This window comes from Haliotis cracherodii, unplaced genomic scaffold (assembly GCF_022045235.1).
Source record: "Haliotis cracherodii isolate W230 unplaced genomic scaffold, xgHalCrac1.p SCAF_12, whole genome shotgun sequence".
Classification (NCBI taxonomy): domain Eukaryota; kingdom Metazoa; phylum Mollusca; class Gastropoda; order Lepetellida; family Haliotidae; genus Haliotis; species Haliotis cracherodii.
The window spans coordinates 11,909,862-11,929,438 of NW_027266267.1; the positions used below are offsets into that span (position 1 = coordinate 11,909,862).

Below are 19,577 nucleotides of genomic sequence, written 5' to 3' on the forward strand. Positions count from 1 at the left end.
ACATTCACAAGACACACAATGCCTCATTGTACGTCTTCCACGAGGTCTTGGCTTACATCAGTCGCTTGACTCTGTCTTTCCAATTGAAAGCGTCTGAGGCGCCATCATTCGAAGTGCAGAGCTGCACCACTTTGGCGTGCCAGAAACCCGTGATCGTGTGTCTCTCAGATTCGTTGTGGTTACCTTTCGTAGCCTTTCAGAACCATGCCTGTGCTCACGGGTTTCATCAAATCAGTTTTCCTCCCACACCAAGCGTTGACGCCATATTCTGAACTGAACAATTCTTACACAGCTGTGCTAAATTCCTTAACCCAATAAGATCTACAATCGCTAAGCAACCAAACTGCAACTACATTGCTTTTTCTTAAACTATATTTGATTTCAGAGATGTACATTGTTTCACCAAAGCAATATTATTTCCAGAAACTTATACATATTTACATGTGTGTACATATTCATATTTTTAAAGACAGCTTAAGAGAGAGTATGTATTCTCTGAGGATGGTCAGATATAGCTGCAGTCACTAAAGCGCTGTGCAGTAGGGAACAATACGGCGGGTTTCACAAACACACATGCCACGACATAGTATACACATGAAGCCTCATAGTAGACTTGACGCACGTATAAAGCGTTAACTTATTTTCCAATCTTGTGTGCGGAAAGATCGTTATGATATTGAGGGGCAGCATTAATCAATCGTCACCCAGTTCTCTATGTACATCTGCATTCCTTGGACGTACCAGAAAACTACAAGCTTAGGTTCGAATACTAGATTCGCCCTCTTTATAATTCTATAATTCTTGGTTTGTCAGCACCATACCCATGCTCGTGAGTTTCACCAAGGTTGACACGCCCTGATAATAATTCTCAATAAAGTAGGGTTAGCTAACTCACTCAGCTAAACAATTGCTCTACAAACTGTATACGCTCAAAATATAAATATGATTTTTAACATGTACATTATTATCAGTCTTACGTCTTTGGAGCCTCTTGACATCGTTTACCTGTTGCGACAAGAAGATTATGATAATAACTGACACCAGCTGTGACGATCAACTCACAGAGTCTATGTCACGATCCGAATGTTTCCCACCATTGGAAACATCATTGCTGACAGTGCTGACATGTTTTCCCCAAATGCAATAAGCACTGTGTGTATGTTCATGAGAACACCGTTGTTTCCGTGATTGGCTGCATGGTCAAGCGGAATGTCAGTGGTATCAAAGGACATAAAATGATGGTACTTGTTGTTACCCTGCCTGGCACTCGGCATTAAGGAGATACAGGACAATATGTCTGAGTTGGATATTTCTTCACACCAGTACTGTATAACTGGCATAAGTCTAGACTCGTACAAGCAGCAACACATGCACATACATCCACGTCGCTATGCAGTGCAATGAACCTGGTAGTCTTTTTAAACCCCATTTCATCTCCCTTTTGTTTGGCGACGATCGCCTTTTTAACAGCTGGTTATTCATCAACTTCTCTTCTCGAAGTTTGACAAGACAGACCATACGAAAAAAGTGTTAATCTGTGTTATAAATCTGCAACATTACTATATAAACTATGTACTTTAATAAATATGTCACATTTCAAGCAGACTGAGTTGTTTGTTCCCCACCTTCTGCAGTGTTAAATTCGCACGTACAACACAAGGTTCATGTGAACATGATGGCCTTGAAGCTACTTTGTTCTTCAGTGAAAGTGAGTGAGTATGGTCTGATGCCACTTTAAGCTATATTCCACCAATATTACAGTGGGGGACACCAGGAATGGGCTTCACGCATTGTACCCATGTACAGATTTTATCACATTCTAAATCATTCACCCACCGATTATGCACAACGATAAATAACTTACACATGTACACATTCTCCAGTATCCTTACATAACATTCCCCCAAGGCTGGAAACACAAAGAATCTCACCGGAGTGTCTTTTGACATCTTATATATCAACACGGGTCTTAAAAGTGTAATATTCCAAGGCTTTAGCCATGGTAAAGACAGGTGGGTGAGATTTTATTTATAATCCAAAATCATTTGATTGTGATGTCCATGTAACTGAAGATTTTACAATAGTCTGTTTGGATAAATGTACATAAAAGAACAAATATTTACTCCACTCTCCTTGGTTGATCATTTGATCAACATGAAACAAACTAATGTGTCATGATTTATGACACTTTTGCTAAACAATCACTATTTCAGTCAACATTTTCATACAATGAAGCAAATATATTCAACTGTTAGGATTGAACTTTCCATAATAATGTTTGAGCTAGTCGAAAGAGAGGATCAAGTGTATATAAAACCAAATTAATATGCATTATCGGTCATACGACATTTGCTAAGTGGGTCAGATGACTTTCATGGCAGACAACATAGTTTTAAGATATAGCATCTGTTCATACAACAATGGTTGATCTGTGTGGCGATATGACATATATTTGTGTATGATATACAATATTTATACTCGTTCGTGCCCAGGAACTCTTAATACGTCATTTGCAGCCAGCTGTTCAGGAACGTCCTCTATAACATATGCGATTCCATGGCTGTGAAAGTGAAGGGAAACGATGGTGCCGACCTTGTCCGAGATGCATCCAGTGCTAACTATAACATCTCATAGTCACCGGCTTATATGTAGTGACGCTTCTGTCACAAACATTGACTTCAACTGGAACATATCACATGTTGTCAAGCCTCGCTAAACACAATGTTTCTTCCTAATACAGGATATTACCATCTCCAAATACACTCACGTTATCGCTTCTATTCACGTTCACTGCAATGACCTATATCAATACTATCAAGTATAACTAAAAAGACCAACACCACGGTTTGAGGGTGGAAGTATGCATATTTCTGTGCGTCTGCACGCGGCTTGTTATGCAATACTTAATCAAAGTGCTTTTATTTGCAATGGAAACGTTTCACGAAATTCCTTCCATTCTCCATTGGTTTTCTTCCGTTCTGCCATAAATGAAAAATGTAGTTAATAGTAAAAAACCAGGCTTCAATTGGAAGCTAAATAAAATGTTTCCTCCTAATACAGGATAGTCGTATCTCAAAACACACATCTGTTTACTTTTACTACAAATCGGCTATATCACCACCATCAGGTGCAACTTATCAGACCAACTCCAAGGTGTTGGATGCAAGTTTGCATATTTGTATGCCTCAGCATGCGACATGTTATGCAATGTTATATCAAAGTGCTATTATCTACAAAGGAAACGTTAAGAAATTGTGATCAGTGAATTAGCTTGTGTTCCCAACATCGAAGTATGGAAAATTCTGATAATAGACTACATTTACAACACGAGTGTGTAAAAGACTTGCTATTAAGTCACCGACAAGGAGTTACAGATAACGTGATCAGGGGGACGCCAGAGAGTCATCGTCAAGTTCCCAGTGAGACAAATTCAGTAATCGGTACAAAGCAATGAATAGTGCAGCAACTTGACATATATACTTAATCAAAAGGTATCGCCTTGTAGCAGACTGTATAAATTACATTTGTCAAACTATCCTTTCGTCTACGTTCAAGTATGGCCCATGCGAGAAAAAAATTTCTAAGTATCTAAGTATGAGAATGTTCGTGACCCAAATTGATTCTTTCACCCTTTTGTACTCTCATTAGCTATATCCCAGAAGAAAGAATTGCTCATAGCAGAGAAATATTTGTTGAAAACCTAAAAAAATATGCATTTTGTCATTTAATACATTTTAGCCTTAATTATGCATTTATTGCTTTTCATTAGTCCCAACATGCACTTGTTGAAATAAAATGAACAAAGTTTAGTTCACATCAATATTAACTCATCTGGTAACAAAGTAGACCCAATTTATGGATAACAACTTCCTTAATAACTGCTAAAGCGGCATTTCGGTATAGATCCTTGTACCATTTTCAAGTTTTTCTAATGTCTCATATTATGCATATTCGAAGTCAGAATGAACCATTATTCCACCTTATGCGTTGATGCCATTGCCAAGGCTAGTGTGATCATGAAGTCGAATTTTCAAGTGACCCAGTCAATTAAGGCAATGTACAGAGTTACATCCCATAGTCGTCCCAGGATCCTCAATTCTCTCTGAATACGATTATTGTTCTGTCAACACAACATCCTTGCTTGCTGATTTCACAACAATCGATCTGTGCACTTTCTCCCAAAGTGAGCTGACACAGTGTAATACAACCTGAATACTGCTTAAAGCCCTGTTAAACCAACTCTCTAACTCATTGTACAGGCACAATAATGTACACACGGACCTAACATGACATAGATATTAATGCGTGGTTGACGGGTGTATATGTGTTGTTGCTTTGTGTCAAACTCACAGTAGAACTTATCCCTGTACACACCACCCGGAAGTTGAAAGGCTCACCTGGAGTAGATATTCCCGACTACCATACCATGTCAGTTCAGGGAAGTCTACAAATAGACTGTGCAAAATCTTTCATGGAGATCAAAATACGCCATTTGTGGATTATTATCCTGATCTCATGTGGTGCTAGATGTGAGTATATGTGAATTATATACGTGGAAATAGTACAGTTGAACTGCTTCACTGCACACAGCCCAGCAGAGCGAACATTCTCGTGTATGCTGTACAGAAGAATGTACATTCTCGTGTATGCTGTACAGCAGAACGTACATTCTCGTGTATGTTGTACAGTAGAATGTACATTCTCGTGTATGTTGTACAGCAGAATGTACATTTTCGTGTATGCTGTACAGTAGAACGTACATTCTCGTGTATGCTGTACAGTAAAACGTACATTCTCGTGTATGCTGTACAGCAGAACGTACATTCTCGTGTATGCTGTACAGTAGAACGTACATTCTCGTGTATGCTGTACAGCAGAACGTACATTCTCGTGTATGCTGTACAGAAGAACGTACATTCTCGTGTATGCTGTACAGTAGAACGTACATTCTCGTGTATCTTGTACAGTAGAACGTACATTCTCGTGTATGCTGTACAGTACAACGTACATTCTCGTGTATGTTGTGCAGTAGAACGTACATTCTCGTGTATGCTGTACAGTAGAACGTACATTCTTGTGTGTACTGTACAGTAGAACGTACATTCTTGTGTGTACTGTACAGTAGAACGTACAGTCTTGTGTATGCTGTACAGTAGAACGTACATTCTTGTGTGTACTGTACAGTAGAACGTACATTCTCGTGTATGCTGTACAGTAGAACGTACATTCTTGTGTATGCTGTACAGTAGAACGTACATTCTTGTGTGTACTGTACAGTAGAACGTACATTCTTGTGTGTACTGTACAGTAGAACGTACAGTCTTGTGTATGCTGTACAGTAGAACGTACATTCTTGTGTGTACTGTACAGTAGAACGTACATTCTCGTGTATGCTGTACAGTAGAACGTACATTCTTGTGTGTGCTGTACAGTACAACGTACATTCTCGTGTATGCTGTAGAGTAGAACGTACATTCTCGTGTGTGCTGTACAGTAGAACGTACATTCTTGTGTGTGCTGTACAGTAGAACGTACATTCTTGTGTGTAATGTACAGTAGAACGTACATTCTTGTGTGTACTGTACAGTAGAACGTACATTCTTGTGTGTACTGTACAGTAGAACGTACATTCTTGTGTGTACTGTACAGTAGAACGCACATTCTCGTGTATGCTGTACAGTAGAACGTACATTCTTGTGTGTACTGTACAGTAGAACGTACATTCTCGTGTATGCTGTACAGTAGAACGTACATTCTTGTGTGTACTGTACAGTAGAACGTACATTCTCGTGTATGTTGTACAGTAGAACGTACATTCTTGTGTGTACTGTACAGTAGAACGTACATTCTCGTGTGTACTGTACAGTAGAACGTACATTCTTGTGTGTACTGTACAGTAGAACGTACATTCTCGTGTATGTTGTACAGTAGAACGTACATTCTTGTGTGTACTGTACAGTAGAACGTACATTATTGTATGTACTGTACAGTAGAACGTACATTCTCGTGTATGTTGTACAGTAGAACGTACATTCTTGTGTGTACTGTACAGTACAACGTACATTCTTGTGTGTACTGTACAGTAGAACGTACATTCTCGTGTATGTTGTACAGTAGAACGTACATTCTTGTGTGTACTGTACAGTAGAACGTACATTCTTGTGTGTACTGTACAGTAGAACGTACATTCTCGTGTATGTTGTACAGTAGAACGTACATTCTTGTGTGTACTGTACAGTAGAACGTACATTCTTGTGTGTACTGTACAGTAGAAGGTACATTCTTGTGTGTACTGTACAGTAGATTGTACATTCTTGTGTGTACTGTACAGTAGAACGTACATTCTCGTGTATGCTGGTACATTCTTGTGTGTACTGTACAGTAGAACGTACATTCTTGTGTGTACTGTACAGTAGAACGTACATTCTTGTGTGTACTGTACAGTAGAACGTACATTCTTGTGTGTACTGTACAGTAGAACGTACATTCTCGTGTGTACTGTACAGTATGCATACAGTACAGTACATACGTGTATGCTTTTCTTTGGAATGAATCAGATTCCGATCAATCTTTCAATAAAGATATTCTTTTAGTCTTGTGATCGTTAAACTCTAGCAATAACAACCTGACTAATGTAATTATATACACTGTGCACAGGACTTTACAACAAGCAGGCCCACACACGTTAACGTGCAGTGCGTGATGTCCTCAGATTACATGCTTGATTATACATACCACTGTTCACAAGGGATTTGTTCTAAACGATAAGGCGATTTCAACATATAACATGTAGGTCATCGGATGTGTCCACGTTCCCCTGTCCCATATTCACCAGTGTTATCACCGGCCTATGCAACGCACCGCGCGATCACTGGTGGTATGACGCACCCATTGTATGTGTAACTCAAGGCAAAGCCATGTATGTATAGACGCGTAGAAATTAAAGGATGTGAATCCCGGGCAGTGACACCGTATCAGCCCCTCTGTGCACAGGTGATGCCATTTATTTATCCAGCAATAGTTCACCAGTGATGTATATATGTCATTCAAATGAGTACAGTTACGCCGCCACCAGGTCTTTGACAGAAGTGTAGGTCACAGACACAAGCACAATCTTGACCCACACACTCCCAACACGTCAACGGATACATAATATCAAGTTGTACATAAAGTTCACGTTTAGGGTTACAGCTTGTTACGACAAATGGGTGTTGTGAAATGGAGTTTAACGTTGCGTTCAAGATCAGTGCACGTTTACAGCCGTGCACGTATGTGCTCTTGCAGTTGATTCTGCAGCAGCCATACTGGATGTGCATTTCAAACAAGTAAAACTGAGGCAACTGCATGTCATTGTGCATAATACAGAGAAATTATATATCAACCATATCGTGGTTTAAGTCACAGAAATCACTCGAATCTGGTGATTCCGATTCCCTTTCTGGAATCAAAAGATTTTCATGATATGTCGATTACGTACCATACTTTAATGTTTTTTAACATGATACTGTTGCAAATATGATTTGAGTGGATGTGACAGCTAGACCGCCGATATTGCACAACACGTTATGAATCCATTTATTCAAAAGTAGAAGTAGTAGAGGTAATAGTTGAAGTATTTGTAAAAGTAGAAGACGAATATGCAGTAAACATAACAATATTTAATTCATCAAATTTAGGAATAACATAATATAGAACATATCACAGGGGTATCACAGGTTCACAACCAGAACATAACTGAAACCGAACTTGTCACATTGTCACATTTAACAAGAAATATGTACATTGATGACAAACACTTTCTAGTGTGAAATAGACGTTTAAGTCTAGAACTTTAGATCGTGTATAATACCTTTCATTCCATGCCATAACATTAGACTTTTTACAAACAATTATAAACTAACCTCGTGAATACCCTCTTCAAGACAACCTCACATCTTTAGCCGTAAGAAACGAGGTAAATCTTAGAAATATTTCTTGTTTAAACTTTTTATTGATGCAACATCAAAACATCATTGCTTCATGGACAAGTGTATAAATACCTCACAGTTGCAAATAAACATCGACTCCATGTATAGCAAGACCGACCTGCACAAAACACGATCAGGATGAAGATTAATTAACTCATGGTTATGATATGGTATGGTTGTTGAGATTGTGCAAGCTCGTCAATGATATTTCACATTCTCCAATTGCACTTAATTTAATTGCACAGTATTTAAAACGTAAGGGTATGCGTCTTCAGTTTGTTGAAAAGTCGACTTTTTCTAGTCGCAGATGGTGAGACGGACACGGCAAGATTCAGCTGGCAGGTGCCACGAGGGGCATCTGTCCTTGCAATGTATGTGCTAAACCCAAATGGAACCGGCGTCCTTCTCGCTAACAGAGCAAACCGACACCTTGTTCTTTCTTTATATGTCAACTACACTGGGGACCTGTCGATGGTGCTTGTGTCCTTTCATATATGAGCAATGTCAGCAGATCTGACGCTGGGACTATCACGTGTGGTAACGGAGGACTGAGTGATATCATTCCGAACTGCAGACAGACGCTAATTGTACTAGGTGAGTGTATATCAATGCAATTCCACTTTTAGACCCATATTTTCATCCACAGGTGCTGAGAGTCAGACTACAGCCATCGCATTCCCTGGGGATAACAGCACAATTAGCTTCATCATCCCGCAAGGCGGTCTTGGGACAGGATCGTCATTCTACTTTCTTACACCAAATGGGCTAACAGCCTTTATTGTTACAGCAACGGGAATATTCCTGGCCACAAATCCATATAAAGATAGAATAGTTTTTGAAGGCAGCCGTTCCTCGAGGAACATCACATTTGTGCTGAAGAATATTACAAGATCGGATGCTGGACAATACACCTGTGGTGGTGGGGGTCCTATCAATCTGATACAAGGCTGTGGCTTGAAACTTATTGTCATTGGTATGTTGTTTAAATTTGATGTGAAAATATCTTTCATTGTTCACTCCAGGATCATCAGCGAGGTATATAAGGGTTTCACGCGCATAATTACATACACAACAGCCATGTCACAGTATCCAATCATGTAGAGTAATTCAGAGGAACCTAAACAATCCCATTCTTAACGAAAGCCCCAAATGAAATCAGGATTAATCGTCATCAAGCGTGGCATGGCTCGTTATGTATAATCTACACGACGCCTACGATTGTGTTCATGTCATCAACAACTGACTTGCCTGCCCTGTATTGACAGACTATCTTGCTAAAGCTTGAAACATTCACTCAATCATTCATATATTCACAATGGCGAATACATGTTCAGTGGGTTTTTTTTCTCTTTATAAAATAAGAGCACCGACAACCATTTCAAGTCGCTGCGAATACCTGTAATATTGTTTCTTCGGCGTTTGGCAATATTCACTCATCATTTCAGGTAAACCGACCAAGCCAGTCATATCACTTCAATCTACACCCGTGGTTGGCAGGAACGTCACGATGACGTGCTCATCTACATCTACAACACTGCCTGCAGATCATGGACTGACCTTCACTTACACCTGGAAGATAGATGGTCTGAACCTTACCTCGCAAAGGGGCGCTCGTCTAACAGCCCCGGTTGTGAATCATACCCCGACAGGTGTCACCTGTCACGTGACAGAGGATGAGGGCCTGGGAAGAGACAGTGACGTTCTGATGTTAACTCCTGACTGTAAGTATATAACTATAGGTTGACCGATATCCATCTGTAAGTGGTGGTAGTACTTGTTGTTAGACAGTGTAAACGCGGTGTAGATTAACATATACGAATTTGAATGTGGTGGTAGTACTTCTTTTAACTTTGAACTGCATACAAACGCAGTGCGATGCCAAGGTTACCTTCACTCTGAACAATATTTCGATTGAATTAAGCAGAACAAAGATGGAATATACTTTTCCTAACTTGCCTGTACAGCACAAAGTAGAAGGTTCATAATATATATGATGAATATGCTATTTGGAAAGCACGTGTCAAGTTACTTTTTATAAATAGACTATTGTACGTGTGTGTTGGGAAAGAGTTGCTTGGTTTGTAATATATATAAAACAAGGCTTTGAGTTTGAATTGATCATAGTATAACACTATATATAAGCTGTATAATATACTCAAATTGATTATGGTGTAGCACTATATATATTTATCTTCTAAAACGACACATGTGAGGTGAGGTGAAATGGGGTTTAACGTCGCGTCCAAGATTATTGTGCTTATATAGCGACGTGCGACGTGTGTGTGTGTGTGTGTGTGTGTGTGTGTGTGTGTGTGTGTGTGTGTGTGTGTGTGTGTGTGTGTGTGTGTGTGTGTGTGTGTGTGTATGTGTGTGTGCTTGTACTAGTCCAGACTGATGCCGATTTATAGTGCTAGCCCACTGAGACACCATGCATCAGTTTAACTTGAATACCCCACTCAGACACAGTATACTGACTCCGAGCCGGCCAGTCCTTGTTTTAGCCCCTTAATGCCGAGCGCCAGACAGGGTAACAACAAGTACCATCTTTTAACGTCTTTTGGTATGACGCGGCCGGGGATCAAACCCCGGACCTTCCGCTCTCCGGGCGGACGCTCTACCACTAGACCACGGATGCGGTCAAACGACACATGTGTTTCTCCTTGATGATACGAATTAAAATTTAGAAGAACGTATTCAGTATTGAGTTTTATTTCTAATTATTCGTCTTTACAATCGAATTGCAACTACTTTTGATTGTGTAACTAAAAATCAAGTTTTTTACGTTTGAATTGATTCGTCGCACTGATCTTACAGATCCTCCGTACAATGCAAGCATCTCGCAAACATCTGTACAAGTCAAGGAGGCTGACGTCGTACCCAACGTGATGTGTGTCAGCACGTGTCGACCTGCATGCTCATATTCCTGGAAACAAGGATCTCAGACAGTCGTGACTGGACAGGTGCTCAGTCTTGGAGCAGCAAACAGGACCATGGCTGGCAGCTACGTGTGCACGGCGACTAACGTTTATGGCATAATACAGAGTCCTGCTGTTTCACTTGATGTCCAATGTGCGTATGGCTGTATTTCTTGTTAGAGTAAACCATGCTTGTGATCAGAGGCAACGAAAGGGATCAGGTGGTCTGGCCCTCTGACTTGCGTAGAACGATGCTCAGGATTTCAATCACTGGATTGTCTGGTCCAGACACAAGTCAACAACAAACGGCGTTAAACAACAAACAAATCATGAATAATCAAATAGAGCCTTGATCAGACAATACAGTAATTGACATCATAAGCATCGATTTACGGCAATTGTGATAACATGACAACCAAAGAAATAACATCAACGCGCCTGATCACCCAATCCCTCTGGTCACCTTTTACGATCCATTGTAAACCGGAAATTTCACGACGTGCTGAGAATGATTATTAAAGTGAATGAAGCTGAACGATGACATGCTAGAACTAGTTTGTATGAAATATGGAATATAAACCACAGGTGGTTACTTGAGTGAGTGAGTGAGTGATAATGGTTTTACGCTGCTTTGAGCAATATTCCAGCAATATCACGGCGAGGGACAGCAGAAATGTATCCATGTGGGAAATCGAACCCGAGTCTTCGGCGTGACGAGCGAATGCTTTAACCACTAGGCTACTCCACCGCCCCCAAATTTACTTGATACATCATATATATTTACAGAGATGGTTTGCATATTTCAGCGTCTTCACTGTTGTATTGTCATATTTTATCTAAAATGAAGTGAAGATACATATCACAATGTTTCTTAGTTCGCATAATTAAGACGAGTCGCATTGCAACTAAGACGGAGGGTTAAGGTATAATTTAAATCCGCCTTTCACTCTTCAGATAAACCATCTGCAGTTTTAATGGCTAATGGTCAGTCCAATGCAGCTGAAGTTGACGAAACAGGCTCTGTGGTTCTGTCATGCGCAGTAGACAGTAATCCTTTCTCCAGCATATCCATCATGAACGGCACTATTCGACTGAGCCACGTGACAGAGGCAGCCACCGCCAGTTTCAACTGGACTGGAGCGGATTGTCTTGACGGCAGCGTCTACACGTGTCTTGCAAGGAACATAGTTGGTGAAACGACAGCATCAGTAACAGTAAATATAAAATGTAGGTACCTTGATGATGTATCTGGTTTAATACCCGAGATATTCACACACCTATTGATATATTCTACCGGCACGTATGCTACCTGGAAGAAGTATGGCCAATACTGACTAAAAATATTATAGGAAGTTAGAAGGTGATATGTTGACTCATATCCTCATACTGGCTTGTCAAGAAGCAATATATTTGACAAGAAGTACGACTTTTCGATAAGGAAACTGCATTGATGATTCATCATGTATAAAACTATAAAGTCACTGTCATTGCAATAAAATACTTGACAAAGAAATATTTTCAATGCAGATGCAGAATGCAGAATGCAGATGCAATGCAGAAACACGTGAAAAGAATTACTTTATACATTGAAGGTTCCCCGCGGCTCAATTTCCAATACCCCACAGGGAGGGACGTGTATGTTGACATAGGACAGCCAATCAGATTACAGGTGTACATCCTGGCCTTTCCACAACCGACCTTCACCTGGTTTAAACAGTATGGAGGTAGTGCAGAACCTGTCGACCTGTCAAAATGGCGCCAGTATGACGATGCCATGACGTCATATATTGTCACAGATATTGTTGAAGAGACGGATTATGGAGTGTATTATGTAAACGTCACAAACACACTTGGAAGGTTCCGAATGCAATTTCAACTTGGAAAGAAAGGTAGGTTTGAATGAAATAATTGAACTCGCCTTTTACTTGCAATATAAGTAGTTTTACCGAAACATTATTATAAGAAACTTATGAAGGTATGTTATTGTTTGTGTCCATGTTTGCAAAGGACAACTGTAAAACAAAAAAAATTGACTGATAACACACACAAAAACACACCCTCAGAGTGATTGTTTTCTTGTGATCATATCATGAAACTCTTCGTCGTTTCCTTGTTCAATCTATACTATGTCCCTCATCACATACAGCACCGCTTTCTATACCGGAGAACTTCCAGTGTCAAAACAAAGCCGGCAGCTACATCCTTCAGTGGACACCGGGTGGTGATGATGAGACAAGAGGCGTAGGGTTCCTGGTGGAACAAAGACTGCCACAGGCTAACTGGACCACAGTCTCCGCCACTGTTGCAAGTGATGGTGTGAGGAGACAGGTGGAGCTACCTGAGTCTGGAGACAGGACCGTCTTCTTCAGGCTCTATGCTGCAGAGGGCACTGCAAGGACGTCACCAGTGACGGCATCATGTACAACAGTCACTGCTGCAGCCGACAATGGTATGTCAAACCGATAATGATTTTAGCTGTTGATCGTTTGAGTTTTTTTGTGCTCAAGTTTATAACGTCTCCAATAAACGTATTATTGATTAGAATAAGGAAAGATGATCATTAAACTTGAAGTTTTCATTTTCTATCATGGTTGGAGAATACTAAAATGAAGCAGGTTAAATGTGAGGCACTTCAAGACAGACCAAAGGTCTTAGCAAAAATATATAATTTCTACCCGATGACTTTGTTTTGATAGATGAAGTTATCCAAACTAACATCTCTTTCTCTGTGTACAGGTGAGCTATCGTTCGGAGCAGGAGTGGGCGTTGGCTTTGTTGTTGCAGTAGCTGTTGTAGCAGTGTCCCTGGCTGTTGTTTGCATCTGCAGGAAGAAGCGTCTTTCATTGAAGAATGGTATGAAAACACAATGTGAATGGCTTATCAGAATAGGAGATGTTCGTCTCCCCTTAGACAAATGACTAGCTCATTTTATATTGCCACATGATATGAATGACGCTCAGACGTCTCTCGGAAATAAGCACCTCCATTATAAACATGAAAATATTTGCAAAATAGCTGTCAACCTGTATTTTGAGCAGGCCTATGTATTTCATTCTTTTGTAAGGAGTGGTTAGAATTATATGAAACAGAAAATGTAAACATGAGCTGCACAACACTATTAATACACTATTGATGACTGGGATGATTTGATCACGCAATAATTGTTACGAACATGACACGGGTACAAGCTGTTATAGTGTGGGAGATCTGTGTTTCCAGATCCGTCGAGGCAGAAGGAAGAGGAATCTGTGTACGTACCCTTTCTATACTTGAATAAGTGAGAACTGAAATATGTTGTTGCTGAAGTGAAAGCAGAACAGATGTGTAGATCATTGTACTCTGTTATTACTGTATCAGTATAGACTATATCACTTGTGATATAACGTAATTCGCAGAGGAAAGTCAATTCATGTTATATGGACACACACAATAGAATATCCTGCAATGTGACGATACTGTTTCTATACAGATATCATGAGGTAGCTGCATCTACCGTGACAACTCAGCACAGTCGCCAGCAACATCGTCGGTCAGGTAAAACAAGGATTATAGACTGGACATTAATCACATTGCTGGACCCGAAAAAAACAATATTGACTGTGGAAGAATACGGTGGTCTATGTTGTTTTGTTTACCATAAAGCCTTTAGTGGCCTAAAATATGATTGTTTTTATGTAAGAAAGCGACAAAGGCAGATTCAAAATAGAATGAAACGAGACCGCTCCTTGGCGAATGAAATGGCGGAATTTCAAGTACATAAAGAAAAGAGGTATATATCCAATCCTTATCAACCAATGCTAGGATTCAATGCGAATGTTTCAACCTGGTTATCGACGATCGTTTCAGTGATATGCAGGTCGTATGTCCTTGTTTCATAAAATATTGAGGTCACAAGGAGGATTAAGATTGATTACCCACCACTATTATTTAGTGCGAGCTCAATCTTGTCACAAATAGGTTTACTGTGCATGGTTTGTACAGGGGCGACCACAGGCTGATGTGTAATAATATCATTACAGGCGCGGGGACATCTGGCAGCACTTACGACGCCCTCACATCTGACAGGGACACGCCACCTGAAGCACCAACTTACGAGAAACTAGAGAAACAGTACGTGAACATGGCGGTGTCTGCTGATGATGAGACCTAACTGCAATCATCAAAACAGAGTACAGTGTACGAATGACAAGGCGGCATATTCAATATGTCTCGTTATACGTCTTCCATGTGGTCTGGGCTTACATCAGTCGCTTGACTCTATCTTTCCATTTGAAAACGTCTGAGACGCAATCATTCGAAGTGCCGAGTTGCGTCCCTTAGGTGTGCCAGACGCCCGTGATCGTGTGTCTCTCAGATTCGTTGCTTTTCCGCACCGTACCTCTGATCATGGGTTTCTCCAAATCAGTTTCAAGCGTTGACGCCATATCTATAACTGAAGATTTCCTACACAGCTGCGTTAAACTCCTGACCCAATAAGAGCTACTGATTTCAGAGATGTACATTGTTTCACCAAAGCAATCTTATTTCCAGAAACTTTTACATATTTACATGTATATACATATACATATTTTTAAAGACAGCTTAAGAGAGATTATGTATTCTCTGAGGATGGTTAGATATAGCTGTAGTCACTAAAGCACTGTGCAGTAGGGACAATACGGCGGGCTTCACAAACACACATGCCACGACATAGTATACACATGAAGCCTCATAGTAGACTTGACGTACGTATGAAGCGTTAACTTATTTTCCAATCTTGTGTGCGGAAAGATCGTTATGATTTTGAGGGGCAGCATTACCCAATCGTCACTCAGTTATCTATCTACATCTGCATTTCTTGGGCGTACCAGAAAACTGCGAGCCACGGTTCGAATACCAGTTTCGCCCTCTTTATAATTCTAGGTTTGTCAGCATTATACCCATGCTCGTGAGTTTCACCAGAATTGACTAGCTCTGATAATAATACTCACCAAAGCACAGTTAGCTAACTCACTCAGCTAAACAATTGTTCAACAAACTGTATACGCTCAAAATATAAATATGATTTTGAAAATGTACATTATTATCAGTCTTACTTCTTTCATTTGGAGCCTCTTGATATCCGTTAGCTGTTGCGACAAGAAGATTATGACAATACCTGACACCAGCTGTGACGATCAACTCACAGAGCCTATGCCACGATCCGAATGTTTCCCACTATTAGAAACATCATTGCTGACAGTGATGACATGGGTTTTTCCCCAAAATGCAATAAGCACTGTGTGTATCTTCTGGAGAAAACTGTTGTTTCCGTGATTGCCTGCATCGTCAAGCGGAATGTCAGGGGTATCAAAAGATAATAAAATGATAGTACTTGTTGTTACCCTGCCTGGCACTCGGCATTAAGGAGATACAGTACAATATGTCTGAGTTGGGTATTTCTTCACACCAGTACTGTATTACTGGCATAAGTCTAGACTCGTACAAGCAGCGACACATACACATACATCCACGTCGCTTTGCAGTGCAATGAACATGGAAGTCTTTTCGAACCCCATTTCATCTCCCTTTTGTTTGGCGACGATCGCCTTTTTAACAGCTGGTTATTCATCAACTTCTCTTCTCGAGGTTTGACAAGACAGACCATACGAAAAAAGTGTTAATCTGTGTTATAAATCTACAAAATTACTATATAAACTATGTACTTTAATAAATATGTCACATGTCAAGCAGACTGAGTTGTTTGTTCCCCACCTTCAGCAGTGTTAAATTCGCACGTGCAACACAAGGTTCATGTGAACGTGACGGCCTTGAAGCTTCTTTATTCTTCAGGGAAAGTGAATGAGTATGTTTTTATGCCATTTTCAGCTATATTCCAGCATTATCACGGTGGGGGGCACCAGGAATGGGTTTCAAACATTGTTCCCATGTACAGATTTTATCACATTATAAATCATTCAACCATCGTATATGCACAATGATGAATGACTTATACATGTACAAATTCTCCAGCCCCAAAGCTGGAAACATAAAGAATTTCACGGAAGTGTCTCTGATATCAAATATATCAACACAATTCTTACAAGAGAAAAAATTCCAAGGCTTGAGCGATGATAAAGACAGGAGGTATTTATCATCCAAAATCACAGTCATGGTATGAGAGAATAGATCCATTGAGTTCATTATGTTCATTATGAAAAACACACAGAAGATATTAAATAGATTTTAATATAATTATTTAAATAGTATCTAGAGGTTTTCAGATCATCTATGCACAGAACAGAATCAGAATTTATCACATTATTAACCATTCACCAAGTGATTATACATAACGATAAATAACATATACATGTATATGTACAAATATTACATATATTTTCCAGTACCCTTACATAACATTCCCCCAAAACTGGAAACATAAAAAATCTCACAGGAGTGTCTTTTGACATCTAATATATCAACACGGGTCTTTAAAGTGTAAAATTCCAGAATTGAGTGATGGTAAAGACAGGTGGGTGAGTGAGTGAGTGAGTTCGGTTTTATGCCGCTTTTAGCAATATTCCTGCAATATCACGGCGGGGGACACCAGAAATGGGCTTCACACATTGTACCCATGTGGGGAATCGAACCCGGGTCTTCGGCGTGACGAGTGAACGCTTTAACCACTAGGCTACCCGACCGCCCCCCAGGTGGGTGAGATTTTATTTATCATCCAAAATCATTCTTCCAACTTTTACATTTTGTAAACAGTAATAATTAACTACTGTCTTGAGTGTTGAAAATCCAGTTAACCATCTTCAGTAGCTGAGAGTATTGATGTCATTTGATTGTGATGTCGATGCAACTGAAGATTTTACAATAGTCTGTTTTGAAAAATGTACATACAAAATCAAATTTTCACTCAACCCTCCTTGGTTAAACAATCATTTGATCAACATGAAACAAACTAATGTGTCATGATTTATGTTTATTTGAGTCGTATCAAGACACTTTTGCTTAACAATAACTATTTCAGTCAACATTGTCATACAATGAAGCAAATATATTCAACTGTGAGTATTGAACTTTCCACAATAATGTTTGCGCTCGTCGAAAGAGAGGATCAAGTGTATATGACACTAAATTAAAAATGCATTATCGGCCATACCACGTATGCTAACGGCGTCCGATGATGGTAGTGTAGCCGGGTGTTGGTGCTAACTCTGAATGAGTTATAGCCACATAAGTACCACCCACTTATAACCCCCTAGTATTCATTCTATACATAAATACATATATATATATACATATATACCTGTTCATCTATTATCACCATCACATCATTCTGTGTTCATTATATGTTGTCCTTGTCTGCAGTTGAATGTCAGCCAACTAACATCAACCCTGATACCCTTATGCAGCCTCTGTGATTTCTCCAGCTTCACCTGGACTTGTTATGCAATATTTCATCAAAGTGCTATTATTTACAAAGGAAACGTTAAGAGGTTGTGATCAGTGAATTAGCTTGTGTTCCCAATATCCAAGTATGGAACATTCTGATAATAGACTACATATATATAACACGATTGTGTTTAAGACTTGCTATTCAGTCAGTGACAAGGAGTAACATGTAACGTGATCAGCGTGACGCCAGAGAGTCATCGTCAAGTTCCCAGTGAGACAAATTCAGTAATCGGTACAAAGCAATGAATAGTGCAGCAACTTGACATATATACTTAATGATTGCCGTCAAAAAGTTATCGCCTTGTAGCAGACTGTATAAACTATCCTTTCGTCTACTTTCAAGTATGGCCCATGCGAGAACATTATTTTCTAAGTATCTAAGTATGAGAAGGTTCGTGACCCAAATTGACTCTTTCACCCTTTTGTACTCTTATTAGCTACATCCCAGAAGAAGGAATTGCTCATAGCAGGGAAATATTTGCTGAAAACCTAAATAAATATGCATTTTGTTAATTTATACATTTTAGTCTTAATTATGTATTTAGTGCTTTTCATTAGTCCCACTTGTTGAAATGAAATGAACAAAGTTCACATCAATATTAACTCATCTGGTAACATTCATGGTTATGAATTGTTTGATAGGCATTACTTAGAAGCTGACGGATGACAAAGTAGACACAATTTATGGATAACAACTTCGTTATCAACTGTTAAGGCGGCGTTTCGGTATAGATCCTTGTTTCGTTTTCAAGTTTTAATGTTTTCCTAATGTCTGATATTATGCATATTCACAGTCAGAAAGGACCCTTATTCCACCTTATGTGTTGATGCCATTGCAAAGACTATTGTGACCATGAAGTCGAATTGTCAAGTGACCCAGTCAATTAAGACAATGAACAGAGTTACGTCCCATAGTCGTCCCAGGATCCTCAAATCTCTCTGATTACGATTATTGTTCTGTCAGCACAACATCCTTGCTCGCTGGTTTCACAACAATCAATCTTTGCTCTTTCTCGCTCATTAAGCTGACACAGTGTAATACAACCTGAATACTGCTTAAAGCCCCTTTAAACCAACTCTCTAACACACAGGCACAATAATGTACACAACGACCGCCTTAACATGACATAGATATTAATGCGTGGTTGACGGGTATATATGTGTTGTTGCTTTGTGTCAAGCTCACAGTAGCACTTACCCCTTTACACACCACCCGGAAGTTGAAAGGCTCACCTGAAGTAGATATACCCGACTACCATACCAACATTTGTGT

The 19,577-nt window shown here is 39.7% G+C and overlaps 1 protein-coding gene across 1 annotated transcript; it reads left to right on the forward strand.

The window, feature by feature from the left end:
* The first annotated feature begins 4,426 nt into the window (after window positions 1-4,426).
* Window positions 4,427-15,032, forward strand: LOC139457544 (neural cell adhesion molecule 1-like). The gene is made up of 11 exons (XM_071238922.1): window positions 4,427-4,529; window positions 8,614-8,940; window positions 9,413-9,688; window positions 10,782-11,036; window positions 11,837-12,109; window positions 12,475-12,771; window positions 13,029-13,331; window positions 13,619-13,735; window positions 14,102-14,132; window positions 14,352-14,416; window positions 14,902-15,032. The coding sequence occupies exons 1-11, from the start codon at window positions 4,427-4,429 to the stop codon at window positions 15,030-15,032; spliced, it is 2,178 nt and encodes a 725-aa protein (XP_071095023.1).
* The last annotated feature ends 4,545 nt before the right edge of the window (window positions 15,033-19,577 follow it).

Coding starts and splice junctions, on each gene's coding strand:
- LOC139457544 (XM_071238922.1), top strand. CDS start 4,427: ATGTCAGTTCAGGGAAGTCTACAAATAGACTGTGCAAAATCTTTCATG. Junction 8,941..9,412: donor CTTGAAACTTATTGTCATTG/GTATGTTGTTTA, acceptor TCATCATTTCAG/GTAAACCGACCAAGCCAGTC. Junction 13,332..13,618: donor CACTGCTGCAGCCGACAATG/GTATGTCAAACC, acceptor CTCTGTGTACAG/GTGAGCTATCGTTCGGAGCA.